The sequence below is a fragment of the Anser brachyrhynchus genome, assembly GCF_964034855.1.
Source record: "Anser brachyrhynchus genome assembly, chromosome: 1".
NCBI classification, from domain to species: domain Eukaryota; kingdom Metazoa; phylum Chordata; class Aves; order Anseriformes; family Anatidae; genus Anser; species Anser brachyrhynchus.
Window position 1 is genome coordinate 200,765,175 of NC_137694.1, and position 24,486 is coordinate 200,789,660.

The window sequence follows — 24,486 nt, forward strand, 5'->3', positions numbered from 1 at the left end:
CAGGTGCCTGGCCGTGCAGCCAGCTCTCCGTGCACCTCGCTCTCCGCTTCCCTCACCCCAACCCCATCAGCGTGCCCATGGGGATGTTGTGGAGGCAGCATCTAAGGCCTTGCTCGAGTCACGAGAAGGAACCACCAGTGGTGCGGGGCTGGGAGTCCAGCTGGCCGGGCAAACTGCCCTCCAGCTCTGACCAGAAGCTCATGGAAAACCAGTGCTCTCCAGGTATAATGGGGCTTTCTCCTCAAAATCCTTCCTGGAGTCACCTAAAGTGCTGTCCCTCCCTGAGGGTCTGGGATCATGGAGCACAGGGGTGTCCGTCGAGCCGCCCGGGGTGCCCCTCAGCACCCCGCTGCCGTGCCCTCACCGGGGGGGCAGCACAGCCCCTCGTACCGGGTCTGAACCCGGAGGCAGCCCTCCCCTGCCGGCTCCTCGGGGCTCCCCAGGGCCCAGCCGAGCTCCTCGGCCCAGCCCCGCCGCCCTGCCCGGGGCCCGGCCCCGCCGCGGGCCCGGGGCCGCCCCTCAGCGCTCATTTCCTGGCGGCGGCGGCGGCCGGGCCCCGGAGTGGATTCGTGTCCTCAAACCCGCCTCGGGGGGGAGCCGAGGGGAGGCCCCGGTGCCTGGGGAGGAAGAGGAGGGAGGGAGGAAGGCGGGGAAGGAGGGAGAGGCCCCGCGGCTTCTTCCCCCGGGCCGGGCTGGCCCGCCCCGAGGGGTCGATGCGAGCCCCCGGGCTGCCGGCTGATGAGACCCCCGCGGGGCTGCCGGAGGCGCGGAGTCGTCGTGGGCACCGTCACCCTCTGCCTGGCCGCCGGGTGGGCTCTGCAGAGTAAGTGCCCGGCCCCCGCTGCGCCCCCGGGCTCCCGTCCCCTTCCTTCACCCTCCTCCTCCTCCTCCTCCTCCTCCTCCTCCTCCTCATCTCATCCTCCTCATCATCCTCCCTTCATCTTCCTCTTATCCCCCTCTGAACCTCCTTCTCCTCCTCTCCTTCTCCTCCTTCTCTTCCTCCTCTCTTCCTCCTCTTCATCCTCCTCTCCTCCTCCTCCTCCTCTCTTCCTCCTCTTCATCCTCCTCTCCTCCTCCTCCTCTCCTTCTCCTCCTCCTCCTTTCATCCTCCTCCTCTCCCCTGTTTCTGGCCTCCACTCTGGCTGCTCGGAAGATTTTTTGGGACCAGGACGAGCCCCCCAGCACCCACACAGAAGAATTAGGGTGGGCAGCGCTGCAGGTGGCTGTGGGTTTGGCCGCTGTGCGCTGCCTCCTTCCTCACCAAGGCAGCACACGAGCGGGACACCGCTGGGTGGATGTCCTGTCCGCGGAGACCCTTCTCTGGGGACCAACAGCGCTTGACCCCAGAGCTCCACGTGAGCAGCACCGGCCTCATCGCCACCAGCACTCCTCCACCCAGCAAACCCGTCCGGTGCGGCTGTCAAAAGGTCTGGGACACAAAGCAGCACGTCCAGCTCGAGCTCCTGGCCGGACGAAGGGTTCGTGGTGCAGCGGTGTGCCAGCAAACAGGCGGCATCGGTACCCCCTTCACCTTGTCCTGCCTCGTGCAGGGCCGTACGGGTCCGTAGGCGCAGCCAGCAGCGCCCAGCGGCGTTGCGCAGGGTGCTGCAGGGGGGTGCGATGTTTGCTCTCGGGGCTGATGCGGCTCTGCTTAGCTCAGACCGGTTCAGGTGACCCAGGCAGACTGCGTGTTAAAAATGCGTTTCTGTGTTTAGGTACTGCGTTGCCATACTCGGCTTAGTGTGCTGGATGGAGACAGAACACATGCAAATAATTCAGTGGAGGAAATTTATTTATTTTTACCTTTACCTTGCAGTCTTATATTGAAAACAAAGTCATGCCTTTATCAAAGCATAAAAGAGTAGCTGTGGTGAGACACTCAGCTCCTGTCTGGTCAGAAACAGAGCAAAAGGCCTTTAACTGAACACACGGAACAGAAAACAATTGGAACAATTTGCAGCGATTACCAGAAGTTCCCGTCCGTTCTGTTTATCTAGCTGTCACAAATCCCTTTTCACAGGTCTGGCAAGTCTCTTGTGCAGGCAGGGTAAAACTGAGAGCACAGCTGAGCTGGAGGTGGAAAGCACGGTGTCCCTGCAGCGGCAGCGGGCAGCACGAGCACGACACAGTACCACGAAGGGAGAACCCCAGGGGTCTTATCCTGGAAAAAGCCTACACCCCATCTGGTCAAAAAACAGGGAGGCTGGGGCTTTCTCCTGTGCTGGTCCCATAGATGAAGATCTAGGAACCAAACCAGCTTCCCCAGTTTCCCTGGCTTACTTTAGCCAGTAGCTTCTGAATCCTGTTAGAGGGATCCTAAATAGAGTGGAGTCAGCTTGAAATTCACTTAACCTCTCTCTTCCCTCTTTGTGCTTGCTCAGGGGTATCACTGGCCCAGAGGGTTATCTTTTTTTTTTTTAATTTTCTTTCCCTTGGAGATGTTTTTCTTTGCCTTTTTTAAGCATTCTTTCTCCTGAAGACCCCACACAGCCTCCAGGAGGCATTTCCCCATGGTCCTGCTTCGCTCACACCCTCGTCACGGCTGAGGGACTCACCCTCTCGCCCCGCTGGGTTCGACATTTGCAGATCACCGCCGCTCCTCAGATCAGCAATAGCGCTCGGGATGTGCCCGCATCATGAGAGCAGGGTGGTGAGCTCCTCCAAGCTGAACCAGGAAAAGGCATTTGATGGTAGGGCTTACTCTGTGCTTTATCTGCCATCTGTCTGCTTTGATTGCTGTGGATAACAGGCTTTCAGCCTCTAGCCAAGCGTCTGAAATGGGCCACTAGTTCAAAAACTACGTACACCGATTGAAACTTGGATGTTTGGTGTTCATCCAAATCTTCAGGCAGAACCCCCCCCGCCGCGCAAGCAGAGCTATTGCACTTACGCATTAAACTGAATAATCAGTTCAGTTTAACTGTTATGAACAGCTCCATAATCACATTAGTGTGTATTGTGTTAGAATTCAATATTCTTTTGTATCCGTTTTTGCCAAGAAATCAGTGTTTCCCATGAAACAAGGTACCTCTGACTGTATGCAATTTATCTGCACTGGCCAAGAGCTGGCTGCCTTGATATAGCTGTTGTCTCAAACGTTGCTAACACTTTATTTCTGGTTTAAAGTCTACTAGACCTCTCCAGCAGCCTGCTATGTCCCTCTCATCCTGCAAACATAATGAAGTCCTTGCCAAGTCTTCACATGTTTAAGCCTGTTCTTGCTTTTTGGGGATGATAATTAACTGATATAGTGGGTTACCTTGACCATGGAAGTTAAGCTTTCCGTTTAAATGCAGGATTTTAAAGGCAAGCCAGTTCTGATGAACACAAAAGCCTTACTCTTGATCCATGGCATGAGGTAAATAAGCCAGGTTTTATACAATCTTATTTCTTCAAACTGTTCCTTGCCATTTTAGTGGGGGCATTAGGCTGACTTGGCTCGCCTAAGGTCCCCATAAACTGGAACATTGTGATTGAAATCACAAATGCCATCTTTTTTTTCTTTTTTTGAGTAAGTACTCAACATTTAAGTTGTAAATACATTACTGTGAAGCTATTGACTTTGGGGGACATGAGGGAGATGGGAGGTGAGGACTGCTCGCAAAAAAACGGTTCATTTAACCTCTGAGGAGAGAGGTGGGTTGCAGGGACATGAGAAGAGACAGCAGCACAATGATAGGGAGTGCCTACTGCAGGGATCTTCAGCTTATTAAGCAAATGTGGCACTTATTTTTCCCATACATTTACACAGAGAATTTGATTGTTAAAAGGTATTAAAGATGAGATTTATGAAAGGAGGATGTGATTTCCATTCCTCCATTTGAGATAAATTCAAAGATCATTTTTTTCAGAAAATGTTATGCTTCCTTCCCCAGAAAGACTCTTCCAAACCGTCTCCTCTTGGGTATCAAAACACTGAAACACAAGCAATTACTTGTCCTGTAAGATAGACAAATTTCTCCTGGTTATAACCAAATAAAACATGTGTTTAGTCTTAAGTTAGACGTGTATGTTCCTTCCACAGTCAGTGGAGAGAGAGAGAAACTGCAGAGGATAATCTCTCCTCTCCTAAAACAGGTCACAGGGACAGGACAATTTTCCCTGCAAGACGTCCCATCCTGCCGAGGACACTCACTGCTGCATCAACTCCACGCTTATTGTCTCCTTTCTCTTTCAGCCCCTGGAGGAGTATCATTAACTGTCCCACAGCCCAACATCAACGCAACGGTGGCACAAAATATCCTCCTCTCGGTTGAATACTCTTGCAGAGGCGTCGCCACCGTTGAGTGGAAGCATGTGTCGAGCTGGGGCACCACCAAAATTGTGGAGTGGAAAAGTGGGAATTACGTTAACATATCCGCTGTCTACAAGGACAGAGTGACTATTTTTGAAAATGGCTCTATACAGCTTCTGAACGTGGGCATGAGAGATGCTGGCTACTATTTTGTCACTGTCACAGAGGAGCATGGAACCAACACCTACGGCGCCATCATAGTCAATGTTTATGGTATGAATTTCAGGGGAGTTCTCAGCTTTGCCCTGTGTTTAAACACTGATCTGCTCATAAACAATTTTCTAATGGTGTATTTCTGTCTTCCCTGCAGAGATTATCTACGAAGATATACATTTTGTAGCGGTTCTCTTTGCATTTCTCGCTGCAGTATCTGCCATCTTGATCTGCTTCATGTGGCTGTGTAATAAATCCCTGCACCTATTCCAGAAGACGACACATAAGCTCTCAGGTATCTAAGAGTGCAGTCAAGGTACAGGGTTCTCAAATCTGAATTTTGAGCCAAAAATTCACTCACAGTTTGAGCTGTAAAGGTGCTAAGCAGTGACGGAGAAACAAAATTGGATGGGCTCAGCTAAGTTATCCTGTTCAACCCTCTACTAACACAGGCAACAGAATAATAGATTGTTAGTTCAGAGAGATCCACGGGACATTTACCTTATACCTTTTACATCAGAAACCTCAAAACACTTCCCAACCTCATTATCTGCCAAACTTAGGGAGAAAAGGCCAGAGCTGCAATAACCGCCCCCTGTCACGGGATGTGAGCCAAAGCGCACCAGCAACACCTTCAGGTTCTGCTGCAGAAGGTTATCTCCAAGGGGAAGATACTCAAATGGCCCTTGGAGTGGTTCCCACCTCGCTTCATGGAGGACCACACCACTCTTTTCACCTTCCAACACCCTCCTTTAATCCATCCTCATGGCTGACCCAGTTGCAAACTTCAATGAACATTGACTAATATTAAAATCAGGCTCCTAACATGAGCCGAAGGCACCAGCCATGGAAAGCAGAGTTGACAGATCAAGAGAACACAAGAGATGCACTGACAGGAGCTTTCACATATTAGAGAAGAAACTTTCCAGCCACAGCCTGGGATATACTGCCTAGGTAGCAAGAGAAGATGCCATGCTATGGGCACGGGCTCAAGCTTTAGGCAAATCCTTGGAATGGGTGGTTTCTTTTACCACTTCAAAACATTTCAGCCATTCACCTCCATTTTTTGTAAGTGCAGATCCATTTGTGGTCTCTTGCCCTGTAGGTAAAACATCTGTGTTTCTTTTTTGAAGTGCTGCTTAAGCTGTTACATTTCAAGCAGCCAAAGTGTCAGTATTTCACTAGGTCAACACAGATGCTCAGGAACCCTAAGCCTCCTGGTCCAGACATTATGTCAACTCTGCAAAACTTGATGTCAAAAGAGATCAATTTGGCTTACGCTGCCTCCTCCTTTCTGCTGCTCACCTATGACTCTAAGGGCTGCTGATGTTTTTTTCAGTGCACACACAGCTCACGAGCTTCTGTAGCTACTGAAAATTTTCATATCATGCCAGAATACACAGTCTTACTTGGATAAAACCTCTCCTTCCTTCAGTTAAAGCCAATGTTTCTATAGAGGCAGAGTCTTACAAAGTCTGAATCCCATACATTATTTGGCAGGCTTTAGGAATACTGCAGTACTGGACACCTGCTCTGTCCTCATCCAGAACAGGATCCAACCAGGGACATAACTTCTGTCCTGAGCCCACCTTAGGACAGCCCTCCTTTTGGAAGTCATAAAGAAAAGTATAATGGCCCTATAGACTTTGTTTTAGTTTTCATTGTGCCTTTAGTCTTGTACTTGACAAAACCAGAGTCACATTCAGCATGGTGAGGGACTCTTTATGCAAATATTTTGAAATGTCTTGTATTTAAAACCCAATTGTAGATGAGTAAGCTTGAGCTAATATTAAAAAGTTCAGAATGTCTCAGCTATTAACACAGAGTTGTTAATTTTGGAACGGGGACCTTCCCATCCATTTGCCAATCGATAATAATATCCTTTCATTTGCAGCAAGTACAACTGAAGAGATTGAACTGGAAACCATTGAATGTTAGCCAAGGACTGTCTCATAACAAAAATAACAATTCTACCTCAGGAGAAAGTATTGGCAAGGAAAGCAAGAAGAAACTTATAAGGTAAAGTGTCTGTGACTACTGTAGAAGCTGTTTGGCTTGCAAAGCTAATAGGACATGAAATGAGCTGCGTCTGATGGAGCTGTTTTGACCTGTTACAATTTCAGCTCTGCTAGTCATTGTCAAAGTAAAAGAGTACGCTTTCATGGCTGAGCACAAACACATTTCTGTGGCTAACTAATAAAATCTACAGCCTCTGCCACTCTTAAAAACAACCAACCAACTAGTATCAACCCATAAAGGAAATGATCATGCTCTTGAAGGACGCCTGCATTTTGGCTACGGCAAGTATCCTGCTATAGACCAACCAGCCATTAGGATCATTCAACGTAAATTTATTATGTCTAATTACAGTATTACATTAAAAAAAATTAACTGCAAGGATTGAATCCTGTTTATTGTGCATATGCTGCTACTTTCAGTCATAAGGAATTTCCTGAAGGTCTGAACACAAACTGTAATTCTTCTCGAGACAAAACTGACTTTGAAATAACGCCAAGCTGGTCAAAGTTCCGCCACTTACATTTCCAATTGTTTACATTGCCCAGGGATATTAACACACATTTTATTACATTACTAGGAAAGGTTGTTAAATGGGGAACTGCACACAGGCACTGAAGCTGACGCTGTCTGTAACAATTAGAGTGGGCAGATAAAATACGTATCACACCTGTGGCACGGCAGAAATATCGAACAGTTTCCTTGTGAAAGATGTCGAGCCCTTTGCGAACTGAGCCCACTGATGAACAGCCTATCTAGGAAGAAAAATTAAAACAGCATTACTTTGAAATGTAGTGTTTACAATTACAGTTCTGAAATCACTCTAGTTAAGGGAAGACACCTTTGCTTTCCTATTCTGTGGAAAACAAGAAGCAAGCTAGCTAGTGTTTGCATGAATCCGCATGCTGCACTTGAATTCTCCACCTGCAGATCCTCTGTGTGGAATAACATTTGCTTTTGTGAGAGGGAAAGCACTAAACTGGTGAATCTTCAAATTACCCTGTTTTGCTTTTGTAAAGCAGTGTGAAATAAACATTGAAAATGTAAGAGACCGCAGGCTCACCTCTGTCTACAGATGCCACATGGCTCTTTGAGCTTAACTGCTGGTACTGCCTCTCACACTTCAGCGCATTCTCCTACAACTTTTACAAGTCATGCTGACAGCTTCCCCTCCCTCTGCTCAAGGACTTCTGTGCTCAGGTGCAGAGGTTAGACCCATAAAAACAAAGAATCTCTTGCCAAGTGCGTAATAAAGCAGATAGGTGCTAAAAAAGCTTTTTCCAAAGCATCCTGAACACAATACTTTTGAGAAGTCAGCCCTGGATTGAACGGGCCATTTGTAGTACGAAGGGCCTGACATCCACTCATAAATTCACGTTAGATTCAGCTGGCTGCTCCTTCCTGCGTCAAGGAAGAAAGAAACTAAAAATAAAATTAAATTAAAATCCCAGCTACAGCACAGCTTTGTAAAGGAACAATTTGTTCCAATTCTTCACATTAAGTATGTATTTATTACCAGTCTTCTGTATCTTTGAGTGAAGTAGGCATTGATTTCACAGAAGCTAGAAATGTCTGCTTTAACTACCAAGCTTACAGTACTCTGTAAGGTATCCATATAGCATACGGAAAATACATATTTTTTTCACTTTATTTCAGATTATTATTTTTCAGTCCCTACATCTTAGAACTTGAAGTTATTCACTAAGCTGAGCACATAGCAGGTGCATTGCCAGACTTGCTTAGAAAGTACAGTTAAGTGCAGCTTACATGTCAAACCATTATTATCTACTAACATTTACTTGAATAATGTAATTGTCAAAGTCAGCAAACATATGCAAGCATAAATGACCTTTTGAATTCATTGCTCTAATCATAGAGATTGCTTTCACTTCTAAACTACAATGCTGGAAAGTTAGGGTAAAAGTAGTAAGTGACCATTTAAAATCCTTACAATTTAGATGTGCTGTAACAGCAGTATGGAGTTTCTGACTAGTGTGGTTCTACCTCTCAGCTTGGCTAAAGATAAAGCAATTTCAGGCACCCATCCTTGGTTATTGATGCTGCTGCCACCAATCTCGCTTTTAAGTAGTGATATCCTACATGAACAAGAGGGATTCAAAAAATATTCAGTGATCCCATACAGCAGTTAGCTTATGCACTGCTTTGCTCCTTGACAATTCCTTGGTGGAAAAGTTTATCCAAAATATAGCATAATTAAAGGTAGTGTAACATAATTCAAATTCTGTGAAACTGGTATTTGTCAATATGCATTATCCACGTCAATAATATTTTATATACAAAATATGAGGCTGTTTGGAACAGTCCCTTGCTACACAGGGAGTGGCTGAAGAATTTAGTTTTACTGCAAGCTTTTAAAAATGGAAGTTTAGAAATTAAATAGCAACTCTTATTCCATTCATAAACTGCATGCAAAACTGCAGCAAAAGCTAATACTTAGAACATTCCAAGTGATCAAAGGGATTAAACCATTTTACATTTAAACTTTTTAATTAAAGAGATGTCCAAGTTCTTAAGATTGCTTTGGCAATCAAGTGTAAAGGTCTTAACCATCCATTAATGTCTCCATCTCATGCTTAAAGACATACTACGAAAAATTTCAAGACTGTCTCTGTTGTTAGAAGTCGTATCAGTCTGTTTTTTCATTGGTGTTGAATACACAGAGATTCCTAATTTGAAAAGACACTTTGAAGGTTTCAAATCATCTTGTGTGTTGTTTTTTAATAACATCTAAGCTTGAAAGTCTGTAAGTGAAGATACTCAGCTGATGTGTAATGCTTACACTCCTGGAATAGGAGAAATGATCACCTTGCACGTGTTGTTTTTATTTTTTTCCCCTCCCAGAAGGAAACATATCCTGCAACCATAAGAACCTAATAGTTCCACAGTGATTATTTGGTAATGAAGTGCTTATTTGACAAAAAGACTACTGCTACATGCAGACTTGTCAGTTTGAGTTAAATTTATCCATATACTTCACTGTTTTTAAGTTTCATACACTCATCTTCTAATTTTGATTGAAAGATGTGTTGCATTGCTAAAACTGCCTCATTGGAACCAGATGCGTGACAAATGCATGCAGCTGTGAGCTATAGGGAACAAAACCCCTCTCTGCCTGCAATCCTACAGCTTCTGCTAGCCAAGCAATATAGCAACAGGCATCTCAGGTGTTGCACAAGACTCGCCCATCTCAAGATCAAGACGTATGTGCCATTTTCAACCATTTTTTTTCCATGAGTTATCAAAGAATTTATGAGAAAACCCTTTCCTCTCCCACAGTTCAGTTGCACAGAGGCAAATATTTCGATGAACTGCAGTAGCAGCCTGTTCCACAATGTAAAATTCCAACGTAAGCACAGTGGCTGCTTTGGATACGCACTGAACAGCAGCTTGCCCCAAGCAGTTGCTTAACACACATTTCTAACAGCTATTCCATATTGCTCAAGAACATTACCAAAATAACAGCTGTCACTACAGAAGTAAAATGGTTTAATTCAAGCATAGCCTATGTGCAGGTGTCCTCATATATATACATACATCTCATAACACAATACGGATTTAAGTCTAAACCAGCTTATACAGACAGGTTTCAAAAAGACCTTTAGCAATTAATCATCACACAAAAGAAAAGCTCTGTGCAACACCTTAGTAGAAGCTTCAAGAAGGCTACAATTACAACCAAAAAGAAAAGAAAAAACCAAACATATTACCTCTTTGTTTTAGGACCTCAAAAGAGCTGATCGCCATAAGAATAATATGAATAATATTGTTTTTCTAGATGGCAGATGATGCCAGGGCAGAGAGGGGGGAAAAAAAAGCATGACTGTGGAGTTCCAAGGTCTACTGCATATGAGTTACCTGCTCTTCCTCTCTCTTCCTGCTCTATTCTCAGACATGAATTTACACCGCCTCCCAAAAAAAAAATACACACAAATTCAGTCAGGAGAATTTTACATGCAGATCAAGAGTTGTTCCTCTACATGCCTGCTTGCAACTTCTGTTGATTGCAAAGTAACATACACTGCATACACTCATCAGAAGCCGTGGCTTTGTAGTGTTCTCAACCTAGATCACTAACATCTCTCTCAAAAAGAAATGAAACAGGTGGCCCAGAGGCCACATCACTATACAACTGATGTACACCATCAACCCCCAACCCAAAAACATCGCACAGTGAAGACTGGTTACTTGAAATTTTGGTGTGTGTGTGTGTGAGATCTAGGGCACTAAAAGGCTTAGTGATTGCACAACTTACTCAGAATTTTCCTCTTTCAGAAAGATTTGCAAAAATCAATTCAGAAAAAGTAGAGGCTGGGAAGAAAAGGGTATCACTTTGAGCAGGCACCTTTCATACAGCACAGGCCTATTGAATTTCTTATTTTTAAATGAAAAAACATTAACATATCTAATTAATCTAGGTAGAGCAATATGCAAAGGTACAGCTGAAAAGAACTTTTTCAAAAAGTCATATTCTCTATATCATTGAAAACAATTTATTATAAACGCTACAATAGACAGATCTGTACAGGAAATAAATTTTTGTTTTCTTGTATTGCCCCATAGGCTCCGTTTCCCTTTGTTGCGTGGGCAGCAAACTTTTGCCGCACAGCACTGATTCCAAGCCCCCACGGACAGACTGATGGACTATTAGCACGGAGTTAGGGCTGCCATGAGGAGCTCCATTTTATACACGAAGTTACGCCCTTCCATTTTATTCCACTGGACTTCCTTGAAGGGCCCTCGAAGATGATTCCACTTGTTATCTTGCAGTACATCACCTTTGGGGAGATCCTTGCACTGACTCCGTGGAAACTGAACCATAACTTTGCTGCCACTTTCAGGACCGTTACGTACTGTGAAGAACAGAGATTTTATGAGTATTTTTATACTTCAGAAATTCCTCACGTTAAATATCCTTCCTCATGCACGCTATACGTTACTGCCTAGACGATTCCAAATATGCTGGAAAAAAACTACCTTTTTTTTTTCTTTTATAAAGAGTTTTTCCTCTTTGGATTTGCCTTCTCTGTTTTCCCACTTCTCTATTACTTCTGTTATGTTAGCACTGCATGCTCTTGGCTACACCAAATCAGGAAAACATTTGACCAAAACAAAACAGAAAAACAACAAAAAACCCTTCACACATGCATCTCTTTTTCCGTAGAATTGTCAAGAACACCAAGTCTTTTTTTTTCCCCTCTCTAATTCTTATCTTTGATGTATTCTTCACCACTCCATTCAAAAAAGTATATTCTAAATCTCTTGAAATGCATCTATAAAAGCAAGGATTATAAAAGTAAGGATTTCTGTTGCTTTTAATCGCAAAACTCTGAGAGATCGGTGGTGTTCTCCTTGTGTGGATAAGGGATTTTTGACAATTTCCAGTCAGGTTTTGAGTATTTCCAAGGATGGGGACTCCACAACATATCTGGGCAACCTGTTTCAGGGCCTGACCACCCTCGCAGTAAAAAAGACATTTATTATTATTAATATACTAATTCTGTTTAGGTGTCAATTCCAGGTACAAGAGATTGTTTCTAGAACGTTTTGCACAAAGTTGGCATTATTCTATAAATCCCAGAGACTGGCTTTAGAAAAAGACTTAAAAACCCTTTAGAACACATTTAAGAATTTTGTATACACTTGGAATAGGAAAACATTACCTGAAATGGCGTAGTCCCCATTTGGTGATGCTACAGTTATCGCTGATGCATTGCCGATACTCTCCACTGGCCCCAGACCAACATGGTTACTGAAACTCAGCACGTGCCATCCCATAACTTTTGCAAGCTGCTGAACCGCATGTACTTGGTGCTGTGACATCTGAGAGATAACAACAAGTTCATCTCATCAATATTTGCACACCACAGAATTAATTGAATACTGGTTTTACCAAGCTTTTTCTTCTGCTGCTGGACAGTAGCTATTTATAAAAGCGACTTTTATCTTATGTTCTCAAGTTTTGGAGGAACTTTTTTTAATATGCTATGTAAGTCTAACTTGAAGAAAGCACTACTGATAATCTCCTTTGCAGACAGAGACCACTGTATTAAGTACACTCTGCAGATGAATTTTCCATAGGTATATGGGCTTATATGCCTTTTTTATTTTTTTTAAAGTATTGCTTTCAATTAACACCTAACTAAAGTGTTATGAACAGGATATTGAAATATTTTTTCTTGGACAGGAGATGAGACCTCTGCTCTAAAATAACTAAAATATCTGTGCAAGTAAGTATTATGGCAAACTCAAATAAATAAGAGCTGAGGTTCTTGGACACGATTATCTCCATTAGTGTTCAAGTGCTTTAAGCATTGAGCCTTAACAGCTTAGAAGATTGGAAACTTAAGTTTTTCCGTATGAAAATTTAATGCTCATTCCAAGGAAGAGCCTAGCACTGTTAGCAATTCTCTGAAAAAGCCTGAAAACGCTTGATCAAAAATAGATACCGTCAGCAGAACCTGTTTCAACTTGTTTTCTTTTGTGTCGCAGAGTTTCATGTAACTGCAACAGGCCAACCATTGTTATTAAAGGCCTGTATTTTGGCTATTTATAATGCATATTAGCAAGACTGCCACTTCTGAACAAAACCAGCAGCTTGCTCCACACAATTAAGAAACCACGGTTCAAATATCAGCTGATTTAGTAATGGCTGCTGCAAAGCAAACATGAACAAGACAGTGCTGAAATGACAGTAATTGTGGACTCATTAAAATCTCTACTCTAAATTGGATTTGGTTAGAGCAAGCTTCATATATTGAATACCTTATAGTCTGCTATGACTCTTGCTTGCTTGTTCTGAAGTCAGCAAAAATCTTAATGCACTGATAATGAGTAGCATAAGCAAATGCATTTCACTGGGAGTGTAAAAACATTACTGCTGGTGACCTTTGTAAAAACTGGCATCCTATTTAATATCAGTTGCTAAAGTCACTACACAAACATACTTGAAAAAAAGTCATCCACCTTCCTATTTGCAATACCTTTATTCTAATTATCTAATACTTTTTTTTACAAAGATAAATGTGGGATTTTCACTTCTCCTCTTCCCCAACACACTATTAGAAATAGAAGAATAACGTATACAACTCTACCTGAGATAAAAGGAAATCCTGCAGTTCTTGCTCCTGATGGGACAAGGTAATAACTCTTCCATCTCTATGCACTACTCTGATTTGTTCAACTCCAATGTTCAGTTGTAGTTGAATGGATCTTTGAAGACAAGATGCACGTTTATTCAAAATGTGTTACAAAACTTCTGAAAACAGGAAGCTTGCTCTAGAACACAGAATCCCTCCCATTAAGTTATAGGAACTCTAACATGAGGATGGTGCAAAGCCCATAGAATACAGCAGCAACTCAAAATATCTCAATTTCATCATTCACCTCAACACCTCCCTCTATACTGCAGGGCATGGCGTGCTCCCAGAGCCAGTCCACTGCTTGTTCAGGTCAAGGAACCTCCTGAGGTGCCTCACAGCTCCCTCCCAAGCTTCCTTCCAGAGGTGCATGGGAAAACGATGGTTACTGTTCTACCTAAGTCTTGAGCAGCAGGTGTCTCTGGAACCGAGACTGCAAATTGTACCAATGACCACAACCTGCTCCGCAGCGTTGAAGCAGCCAGAAAAGACTGCTCAAAATGGGAAAATGGTGCTAAAGCAACTAGTCCGTCCACTTGTCTATATAGTTAATTTGCTGCCGGTCAGCATGTAGACATTCGTTTCTGGAACATGATGTCTCATATTTCAATGTCAATGTAATAACAGCATAAATTGCATGAGATTCACATTTCAGTTCCTATGTAACCAAGCTAGGACTGAGCAGCAACCAGCTCTCCATGACCAAATTGGAAGTTTAGAATCCAGCACATACAGAAATACTTCATACTCAGCTATCTCCATCTGAACTAAATCCTCCTCAATGACCACTTTCTGTTTCAAAATTCCTCCCTTGAAAGAAACTCTGCTTAATAAGTTAACAATTTACTAAGTTTCTTCATTAAATGCATTGTAAAGTGGGTGAGAGCTTTCTTATGGTGGTTGCTCCTTCCCACCATCCAGAAAAATAAATTACTTCTATACGAAAAACGGTTTTCTAGTTTTCTGTCTTAAGACAAATTCGGTTTTCTGTCTTAAACCTGTAAAGCAGAACTTGAATACTCCCTGCCATTGCAGCATCAATTTACAACTAGAAAGATTCAAACATTTTCATACTTACTTGCATATCTGTTCATATCCTTGAGAAGTTATTAGAACTTTAACACTGGATTCATAAACATCATTTATGTTTGACCAGTGGGCCTGAATCTGAGGATCCTCAATACGGCTAGCCAGACTGTCAATGGTTCGAGCAGTTCTAGAAGAGAGAGACACATTCCACCCAAAATAATCTTGCCAGTTTGTGTTTTTTTTTTTTTTAAAAAAAAGGAAGCGTGTAGATTATGAGTTTGGTTTTCTTTGTGCCACACAAAAAGCTTGCCAGTTTTACAGAGCCGTGCAGATGAAAGTTCTATTTCAGCACCATTCAGGTGCAAATGAAGCACACTTACTTACGCAATTTCACACATATTCTGCAGAAATACGGAAGTGGTATTACTCAGTATCAGCTACTGCACAGCAAAGAATACTAAAAAGGATTTATACAGTATAGGGAAAGTAGAGACAACTATCAGCAGCCTACATTACAGCTGTCACAGATCTCAGAAATCTGTTTGTTTTTTTTTAAACTAGTTAAGTGTTGTTTACTCATACTTGATATGTTATTTGTTCTTAGTACTTCAAAATAAAGAATCAAGAAGTAGCTAGTTTTAAGAACACTGAAAAAAGATCAGTTGTGTTTTACATAGATATACTTTATCACAACTTTAATAAGAATAGCCTGTGACCTACCTGCGTCTCAGAAAAATGTGTTTTGCCTGCTTTATTATCTTCTCCAAAAGTCCTTCGTTTGACTGTAAAGCACTGATTTCATTTTTATCAAAAGCCTGGGGTCCTGCTAGTCTCATTCTCTTATGGCCGAAAGGTGCACTAGCTGGATGTGGCATCACTGTTGAGCTCAGGGTTTGCTTGTGACACTGCAAACAAACAACAGCTGTTGTAAGAGAAAGTGCAACTGCAAGAAGCAGTATGTATACTACAACATTCTGTTTCACGCTGAGTCTTAGAAGTGTACATACTTTCACAAAGTGTACCTTTTCTGACTTCATAAGCTTGACAGCGGTTTACATAAAAACAGCTTTCTAATCACACTTTGCCTCCCTGTTTAGGCACGTCTTTCAAACCTTGATGAAAGGAGAAACTGATTTAAAACAAAAAAGTTACCAGCTAAGAAAAATTTGGTAGTATAGCAGTAGCTCCCACTAACAAGTCTGCAGTCTAAAACTAAAGGAAGCATTTTAGAGATGAAAACTGAGGTACAAAAAATTTTAAAATCATGAAACAAAATTCACAACAGAGCTGGGCACTAAGCCAAAGCTTCAAGTCCCTTAGCTCAGTGTTTAAAAACACTGGACAGTTCCGCATAATTTCATCTCTTGTGGAGCCATGCTCTAAGGATATGAACACTCTCAGGAACATGGTTTCACAACTACTTAGATACCTGCAATTTGTCTGATTTGTTCAGGAGGGGAGCACATCTCAACCTCCTACCCCAGGTCCTTCCACTTGATTACATGAGAATCTAAAACACTGAAGCAAGCAGTGGACCTCAAACAAAGCAAAGTTACTATAGTAATTGATTCTTCTTTCCTAACGGGAGTCCGGTCAGAACCAATGCTCAGTTCCGGTACTTGACAAACACTCAGACTCAAAGGAAAAAGGGAGCTGTACTGCAAAGACCTCGCACAGCTTTTCTGAAGCAAGCAGCAAGGCCTAAGGTTAACTCCAGAACTACTGTTCCAAGAAAGCGTAACTGCAACTCCCTCATCACCCACGCGTAGCAGAACTGAGCGGCAGGCTGCCTCACACAAATGGATAGGAGTTTACTGGCCTCTAGTGGCTTTCTGTTGTACTACCTGCGAGCCTGAACAAAAGCCAAAAAAAACCCAAACTCTTCAATACTTGACCATAAACACATTACCTCTCTGATAAGTTGATGCAAATTATGTTCCAGAACATAGAGGTGATCCTCTGGATTCTGTTTTTCGGCAGCAGACTTTTGTGATTTTTTGTCATTGGAAGAGTGACACAGAGAAATAGACAACTGCAAACCTGCGCAAGCAGATTAAAAAATTAAGGATACTAAAAGTTCTCAAGCCTGCTGCTAAGAACTTCTTATTCTTCACCAACCAACATTCACCATCTTTTTCTTAAAAAAAGGTTCAAGCAATACAGAAACATTCCCCGTAAGATATAATTAGCTGTATACCCCTTTTTAATCTTAGTTCTTCTGAAAACCCATTAGCTAAGGTCTTCAGTTTCACCTACAAGAAATCCACAGCAGCAATGACACGCACAGCTCCAAACTGCTACGTACACATATCGTTATAGTTGACAACGTTAAATGCTACTGACAAAATAACAAATCAGAAACAAATCATAATCCATACAATAAAATATTTGTAAATTACAAACTGAAATGTATTAGTTCGGTCTTACTATAATTAGAAAGCAAAATTCTGGGAAACTTTTTCAAATTCTTTGAGGAGCAAGATTAACACACTTTTTGCCTTTTTTTTTTTTTTTTTTTTTTTTTGTCACATCAAACAGAATTTCAGACTGTATTTAAGCAAATAATCCTACCTGGGAAAGGCTGGGAGATGATCTGGTTTTTCACAACAATGTGAGGAATTTGTGATTTAATTTGAACAGCTTCTCGTGACAGCTGGGCAAAGATTTCTTTACATAAGAGAACGTTCTGTGCAGTCTCCAGTTTTGTCTGCCAGTGTGGAGAACCTTAAAAACATGAATTAATGTTTTCAGAAGAGTAAAGAGAAGTTACCTTCTTTTTTTCCCCTCCAGGTATCAGATATTCAGCGGTAGCTGTGAGATGTGGCCTGAATGCAATCATTATAGCAGCAAGGTAGTCATTATCTTCTATCCAAACTGAGTATTTTTCAAAGTTTTATCTGTTAAGCAAGCACTTTTAGATAACACTACTGAATTTTACTTTGTTTTATATGTATATTGAACGTATATATGTACGTATACACATATACGTATATTGTAAATCGCTAGTCCCTTCTGGAACTGCCATTATATTCCCAGATCTTCCGTGAATTCTGCTCGTGAACCTCAGTTTCCTAAGTTGCCATTTACTTCTAAAGAAGCTTCTGGCTTTATTTAACTCACTCTGCAAAAACCAACAAAATAATTTTAAATATGTACTTTCAAATTATTTATAGGCCCCAAATTCTTGGAAGATTCTGGTCTATACTGTAGCCTGAATGCTGTATGAAATATCCACATAACATAGCATCATGTCTATGTTCAAAGCAGCACACAGACCACTATGAAGTAAAATCCTGCCAGAAACAAGTTCTTTCTTTATCCTAAACAACTGAGTTTACAATCCCAAAGGTTTACAGCTACAGATACTGGCGTGTATCAGCTTAACCAAGCTGCTGCCAGGTGAGCTGTCAGTAGTTAAGACATGCTGCCCAGCACCTTTCAGATTCAGAGAAAATACGTGAGTCACAGCAACAAATGATTTATTTTGGGCAAAATTAAGAGTGAAGAGTCCTTCAGTTCAGTTGAGATAAATGGGCTGTAAGGGGCTGAACCACGGTATCTTGATGTACTTTCAGTTACATGCTCAAGGCACTCCAGTATACTTAAATACAAATTTAGGGATTTTATTTCATAAACTGCATAAACACGTATAAAACATGGAAGGAATACACTTTGAAAATGTCCTGTTTCCAAAGCCCAAGCAGAAAATTTCAGTTTAAGTTAGAATATTTTCGTTCACTCTTCTTTCAAGCTCTGTGCAAGAATTTTCCAGTTTCTTGATAACGTGCTCAGAAAACAACACATAACTATACCTGGTTTTGATTTTGGCATGGGTCTTTTAAAGAGATTTACTGTCCCAAGGTCACCAATGTCTGGAGCTTGTTTCTGAATAGAAACCTACGAGGGGATGAAAAAGAAAAGTTTTTTTTTTTTTAATGCTTGTTCTTTGTTGCAAATGTACAATAAACATAAAACCCATGCTAAATTACTAAAGATATTGGCAAACCTTTATATAGGCTGATCCCTCTAAATCACTCGGAATTTGAACATCCAAAGGACAGTAATCCTCAGGTATCTTTTTATCCAGGTCAATATCAGTGTTCTTGATCACCTCAAATGTGCCATGATGAAGAAAAAGGGAACCTAATCAAGGAAGAACAGAGACATGCATATTAGAAACACGGGATCATCCAGGTTGGAAAAGACCTTCAGGATCACCAAGTCCAACCATCGGCAGCCCGTTCCAATGGGAAGGGACCAACACCCTCCTTTCTGCAATCTCCTTTCAGGCAGTTGGAGAGACTGATGAGGTCTCCCCTCAGCCTCCACTTCTCCAGACCAAACACCCCCGGTTCCCTCAGCCGCTCCTCAGAGCCCTTGTTTTCTTGGCCCTTCACCACCAGCTTTGTTGCTTTTCTCTGCACACACAGGAGCAATTCAACATCCTTCTTGTGGTGAGGGGCCCAAACCTGAACACAGTACTCGAGGTGCGGCCTCAGCAGTGCCAAGTACAACAGGACAATCACCTCCCCAGTCCTGCTGGCCACACTAGTTGTGATACAAGCCAAGATGCCGTTGGCTTTCTTGCACACCTGACACACCACTGGCTCGTGTTCAACCAGCTGTCAACCAGCACAGCCAAGCCCTTTTCTGCCAGGCAGCTTTCCAGCCTCTCTTCCCCAAGCCTATACCACTGCATGGGGTTGTGGTGCCCCAGGAGCAGCACCCAGCACTTACCCTCGTTGGATGTCACACAACTGGCCTCAGCCCATCGATCCGCCTCTCCCAATCCCTCTGCACAGCCTTCCTACCCTCGATTAGATCAACGCTCCCACCTAAACTGGCATCATCTGCAAATTTCCTGAGGGAGCATTTGATCCCCTCATGCAAATCTATGTTAAAATGTTAAACAAAACAGGCTCCAACACTGAGCCCTGGGGAATGCCAGTGGTGACCAGCCACCACCAGGACCAAACTCCATTCATTACGGCTCCTTGAGCCTGGCCATCCAGCCAACAAACCATACACCTGTCCAAGCCATGAGCAGACAGGGAAATACCATGGGAAAGTGTCAAAACACTTTACTAAAACTGAGGTAAAGGACATCCACAGTCTTTCCCTCATCTACTAAGCAGATCGTCTTGTCATAGAAAGAGATCAGGTTAGTCAGGCAACACGTGCCCTTCATAATCCCATGCTGGCTGCTTGTGATCACTCAGTTGTCCATTATGTGCCGCAAAATGACATTCAAGATAAGATCACAGTGATGTGATCTGGAATTTCATTTGAACGTGATCTTGATGTGATTCAGATTCACTGTGATGTGAATCATCCCAGATGATTCAGCTCCACAACCTTCCCTGTGTCCAAGGTCAGGCTGACAGGCCTGTCATTCCCTGGATCCTCCTTCCTGCCCTTCTGATAGATTGAAGTCATTTTTGCTGAACTCCAGTCAACTGGGCCCTCCCTGGTTAGCCAGGACTGCTGGCAGGTTACTTAAAGCTGCTTGGTGAGCGCTTCTGCCAGCTCCTCCTTGGATGAATCCCAGCTGGACCATCAACTTGTGAACATTTACAACATGGAGGAAGTCTCTTGCACTTTCCCACTGGGTTACAGAGGCTTTGTCTCACTCCCTGTCACTATCTCCCAGCTCAGGGGGCCGGGCACCCTGACAACAATTGGCCTTACCAACAAAGACAGAGGCAAAAAAGGCTTTAAGTCTCTCAGCCTTATCCTTTCGCCACTATGTTTCCCCTCGTATCCAATAAAGGATGGAGATTCTCCTTAATCCTCCTTTTGCTGTTGATGTATTTATAAATGAGTATTTTTAATTGCCTTCTGAGTTCCAGTTGGGCCTTGGCCTTCCTGTTTTTCTCCCTGCACAACCTGACAACAGCTCTAGAGCCCTCCCCATTTGCCTGCCCCTTCTTCCACAGCTGACAAGCTTTTTTCTTCTTAAGTTCCACAAGAAACTCTCCGTTTATCCAGACTTATCTTCTCCTTCACCTGCTTCAGTTTTGGTACATTAGGATGGCCTGCTTCTGGGCCTTTATGATTTCATTCTCCAAGGCCCAGCCTTCCTGGACTCCTTTACCCTTATGAGCCACCTCCCCCAAAGGGCCGTCAACCAGGCCTCTAAATAGGCCCAAGTCTCCCCTCTAGAAATCCACGCAGCAGTCCTGCTAACCACCTTCCTTCCTTCACCAAGAATCAAAAACTCTTCATTTTGTAATTGCTGTGATCTCCGCCAAGAATCAAAACCTCATCATTCTGTGATTGCTGTGCCCAAGACAGCCTCCAACCATCACATCACCCGCGAGTCCTTCCCTGTTTGCAAACAGCCCATCAAGTGGGGCACCTTCCCTCACCACTTATGTCAACAAGTTATCCTTCATAAACTCCAGGAATTTCCTAGACCGTTTCTTCCCTGCTGTACTTTATTTGCAGCAGACATCTGGGAAGTTGAAGTCTCCCGCAAGGGCTAGTGATTGTGAGACCTCTCCTAGTTGCTTGTATTTTGTCTACCTCGTCATCCTGGTTGGGTGGCCTACAACAGACCCCCACCATAATATCTGCCTTACTGGCCTTTCCCTTCACCCTGACACATCTCCACTGTCCAGCTCCACACAGTCCAGGCACTCCCTAACATACAGGGCTAACCCACTTCTTCTGCCCTGCCTCCCTCTCCTGTAGGGCCTGTAACCATCTCTCACAGCACGCGAGTTGTCCCACAACGTCCCTCTGAGGCCAACAACGTCACGGCCCTGAGACTATAGAGCATCTCCTGCAAACAAGGAAGCCCAAACCTCTGTTTCAGAATGCATCTAAGACTCCAGAGCTCCATAGTTTACGCTCAACTCTAATTTCTTAATGAAATCTTTAAAAATATAGGGAATTTAGAAAGTTAATTTCAGCACGGCAGCATCTCAGTCCTCAAGTGGGTGATATCTAATATTCTAATATAAGATAGCAAGTAAAGGTGCAACACCTGCTATAAAGCAATGTTGCTTATGTTTGTCCTGCAGTTTAAAAGCTATGACTGGGTTCGGTCTGTAAAAAGCAACCATACAGCCAGCCATTTGGGTGAGACCGATAGAGACAGATGTCCACATCTGCAACCCTGTTACATCCAGGGAACATTTCATGTTCTTTAAGATAAATCATCAAGAAGAGTCACACACACAGCTTCTTCATTAACTGAAGATGAATAGCCCTAAGTTTCTCTTTCCCCTCCTTCGCTGACTACATCAGGTGCCCAATATAACCAGCTCAGATGCCTGCTTTATATCTACAAATTTTACTTATTCTGCATTCACTCCTTCGTTCCATGTTATCAGCTCTAGACTCTGGGTTCGTTAACCCCTCTCACTGAAATTCATGTAATAATGCATATTCTCAGCTTCAGTTCTCAGAAGTTACAACAGAAATAATGAATCAGTGTTCAGAGAAAAATACAAGATACTCCTCAATGTTTTAAAATGCTTCACAGACCAAACGTAGACAAAAGCCAAAGAGTTACAGCATCTACTTGTCAACTGATCAACCTTACTGCCAATACAGAATTGTTCTACAAAGCAATCTTTACTAAAAGTCTGCCAGCCTTTAAGGTCACTTACCTAAGGATGTTTTCCCTGATAATATCAGAATATTTTCCCTGATAATAAATCGTTTCCTCCTTCTGTAATTTTGTCACATAATTATCTGTTATTAACTGTTATTCATTATTAAAGATATCCCCTGTATTTTTCCAGTTTAAAAATACTTTGTAAAATATAAGTTTCCATTCTTGGCAATAATAAAATAAATAAAAAAATCTACTGTATACCTGCACTTCTGTAGCTCAGATCACCAAGAATTTTGTCGCCCACTTTTCTCAGCTTCCAGTGTTGTCTCAGTCTCAACAGTTCAGAGTTGAAGTCTCTTTGTCGCTTATTTTCCTGGTTTTCTGCCACTGATTTGGATAATCTTTCCGCTCCTTTCAGCAGGATTTGAGCTGCTCCAGCTAATGACTTCTTTTTGGAAATCAACTGTAGGAACTGCGGATTCTAAAAGGAAAAAAAAAAGTTGTATTTTAAGTCACCTGAAATTATTATTAGTAAAAGCTAATTGACAGCAACTGATAAGCAGCTTTTGCTGTATGTTGAGCAGCTGATTTAGAATCACTTTCACATCAGTATTGAACATGCACAGGAAGCACTGTGACTTACAGCCCTGACAAAGAGGCCTTTGAAATCAGCCTCGCCTCCCATTCTCGGCCTTCCCACTCACCCATACAGCACTAAACCAGGACATGACGTGGAATGCTTTAATACATTTTGCATGTAACACACATGAAAAAGCCTCAACGAAATAAAGTCTTCGGTATCGAGTCATATGAACTACACAAGGCGCTGAGACTTACCTGTTTGGGAGGAGGGGGCTCCTGCACGACTGGATCGAGGGTCATGAACTTCTTATCCTTGACGATGCTGAGGACATCGTAGAGCACGCACATCTCCGTCAGGGCGCTTCTCAGGTTGTTCCTCACCGAGTCCCAAGGCCAGAGGGACGGCTGGAACTTCACCAACCCTAAAAGCGAAAGCAAGGCTTGTAAGATACAAAGGCGCAAGCCTCCCTGTTCGCGCATTTCACGAATCACAGCAAAACAAGGCGGGACCCGCATCTTTTCGCCCCTCTCCCACCGCAATTCGGTGGCGGCCACCCGACGGCGGGGCCCGGCCGCCCCTCACCTTCCTCATCCTCCGCCTCGCCCGGCTCGGCCCAGGCGCGGCCCGCGGAGCCCGGCTCGTCCTCCTCGGAGCCGGAGCCCTGGCTGAAGTCGATGCGCTGCGCCAGGCGGGCCAGGTTCTGCGACATGGAGAGGGGCTGCAGGTAGGTCTCGCTGCCATCCAGCCCCACCTCCTGCACCTGCTTCTCGCACGCCGACTCGATGCTGATGCGCACGGCCGGCACGCCCGCCATCTTGGAGGCCTCCCCGCTCCGCCTCCGCCTCCGCCTCTGCCGCCGGGCGGAGCCGAAACCGCGCTCGGGAGGGGAGGGGCGCGCCGCGAGGGACCGCCCTTCCCCGCCTCGTGACGGGAGGAAGGCGCTGGTACCCCTCATAAAGTTATTGGGGTCGGAAAAGTCCCCAAAATCATCCGGTCCAACCGTCCCCCTACCACCAGTGTCACCCACTAAGCCATGTCCCTAAGCACCACGTCCAACCTTTCCTTGGACACCCCCAGGGACGGTGACGCCACCACCTCCCTGGGCAACCCGTCCCAATGCCTGACTGCTCTTTCTGAGAAGAAATGTCTCCTCATTTCCAACCTGAACCTCCCCTGGCACAACTTGAGGCCATTCCCTCTGGTCCTATCACTAGTTACCTGTGAGAAGAGGCCGACCCCCAGCTCCCCACACCTTCCTTTCAGGTACCTGTAGAGAGCAATGAGGTCTCCCCTGAGCCTCCTCTTCTCCAGACTAAACAACCCCAGTTCCCTCAGCCGTTCCTCACAGGACTTGTGCTCCAGGCCCTTCTCCAGCTTTGTAGCCCTTCTCTGGACATGCTCCAGGGCCTCGATGTTCTTCTTGTGGTAAGGGGCCCAAAACTGAACACAGCACTCAAGGTTCAGCCTCACCAGAGCAGAGTACAGGGGAACGATCACCTCCCTGGTCCTGCTGGCTACGCTACTCCTGATCCAAGGCAGGATGCCGTTGGCCTTCTTGGCCACCTAGGCACACTGCCAGCTCATGTTCAGGCGAGCATCAATCTGCATCCCTAGATCCTTTTCCTCTGCACAAAGCCTTCAAGCCACTCTGCCCCAAGCCTGTAGCATTGCATGGGGTTGTTGTGCACCA

At 43.8% G+C, this 24,486-nt stretch overlaps 2 protein-coding genes across 2 annotated transcripts; one reads left to right on the forward strand and one right to left on the reverse strand.

Annotated features, from left to right (window-relative positions):
* On the forward strand, positions 1 to 11,183 carry VSTM5 (V-set and transmembrane domain containing 5). Its single transcript, XM_080567170.1, has 5 exons — positions 1 to 823; positions 4,178 to 4,507; positions 4,605 to 4,742; positions 6,342 to 6,466; positions 11,045 to 11,183. Exons 1-4 carry the CDS (start codon positions 739 to 741, stop codon positions 6,383 to 6,385), a joined length of 597 nt encoding a protein of 198 aa, XP_080423296.1. The 5' UTR covers positions 1 to 738; the 3' UTR covers positions 6,386 to 6,466; positions 11,045 to 11,183.
* MED17 (mediator complex subunit 17) lies at positions 10,952 to 23,656 on the reverse strand. Its single transcript, XM_080567001.1, has 12 exons — positions 23,379 to 23,656; positions 23,051 to 23,217; positions 22,475 to 22,694; positions 18,656 to 18,792; positions 18,462 to 18,546; positions 17,221 to 17,373; positions 16,559 to 16,689; positions 15,370 to 15,554; positions 14,699 to 14,836; positions 13,576 to 13,693; positions 12,145 to 12,304; positions 10,952 to 11,334 (listed from the first exon to the last, which is right to left on the reverse strand). Exons 1-12 carry the CDS (start codon positions 23,608 to 23,610, stop codon positions 11,129 to 11,131), a joined length of 1,932 nt encoding a protein of 643 aa, XP_080423127.1. The 5' UTR covers positions 23,611 to 23,656; the 3' UTR covers positions 10,952 to 11,128.
* Between the last annotated feature and the right edge of the window lie 830 nt (positions 23,657 to 24,486).

Bases quoted from the DNA above. Each gene is read 5' to 3' on its own strand.
- MED17 (XM_080567001.1), bottom strand. From the start codon at position 23,610: ATGGCGGGCGTGCCGGCCGTGCGCATCAGCATCGAGTCGGCGTGCGAG. The intron at 17,374-18,461 runs GTATAGTTATGT...CATGTTTTTAAG, and splicing joins CATGCCAAAATCAAAACCAG to GTTCTCCACACTGGCAGACA. The intron at 16,690-17,220 runs GTAGGATTATTT...CTGCTTGCGCAG, and splicing joins CATCTCCCAGCCTTTCCCAG to GTTTGCAGTTGTCTATTTCT.
- VSTM5 (XM_080567170.1), top strand. From the start codon at position 739: ATGAGACCCCCGCGGGGCTGCCGGAGGCGCGGAGTCGTCGTGGGCACC. The intron at 4,508-4,604 runs GTATGAATTTCA...TCTTCCCTGCAG, and splicing joins CATCATAGTCAATGTTTATG to AGATTATCTACGAAGATATA. The intron at 4,743-6,341 runs GTATCTAAGAGT...TTTCATTTGCAG, and splicing joins GACGACACATAAGCTCTCAG to CAAGTACAACTGAAGAGATT.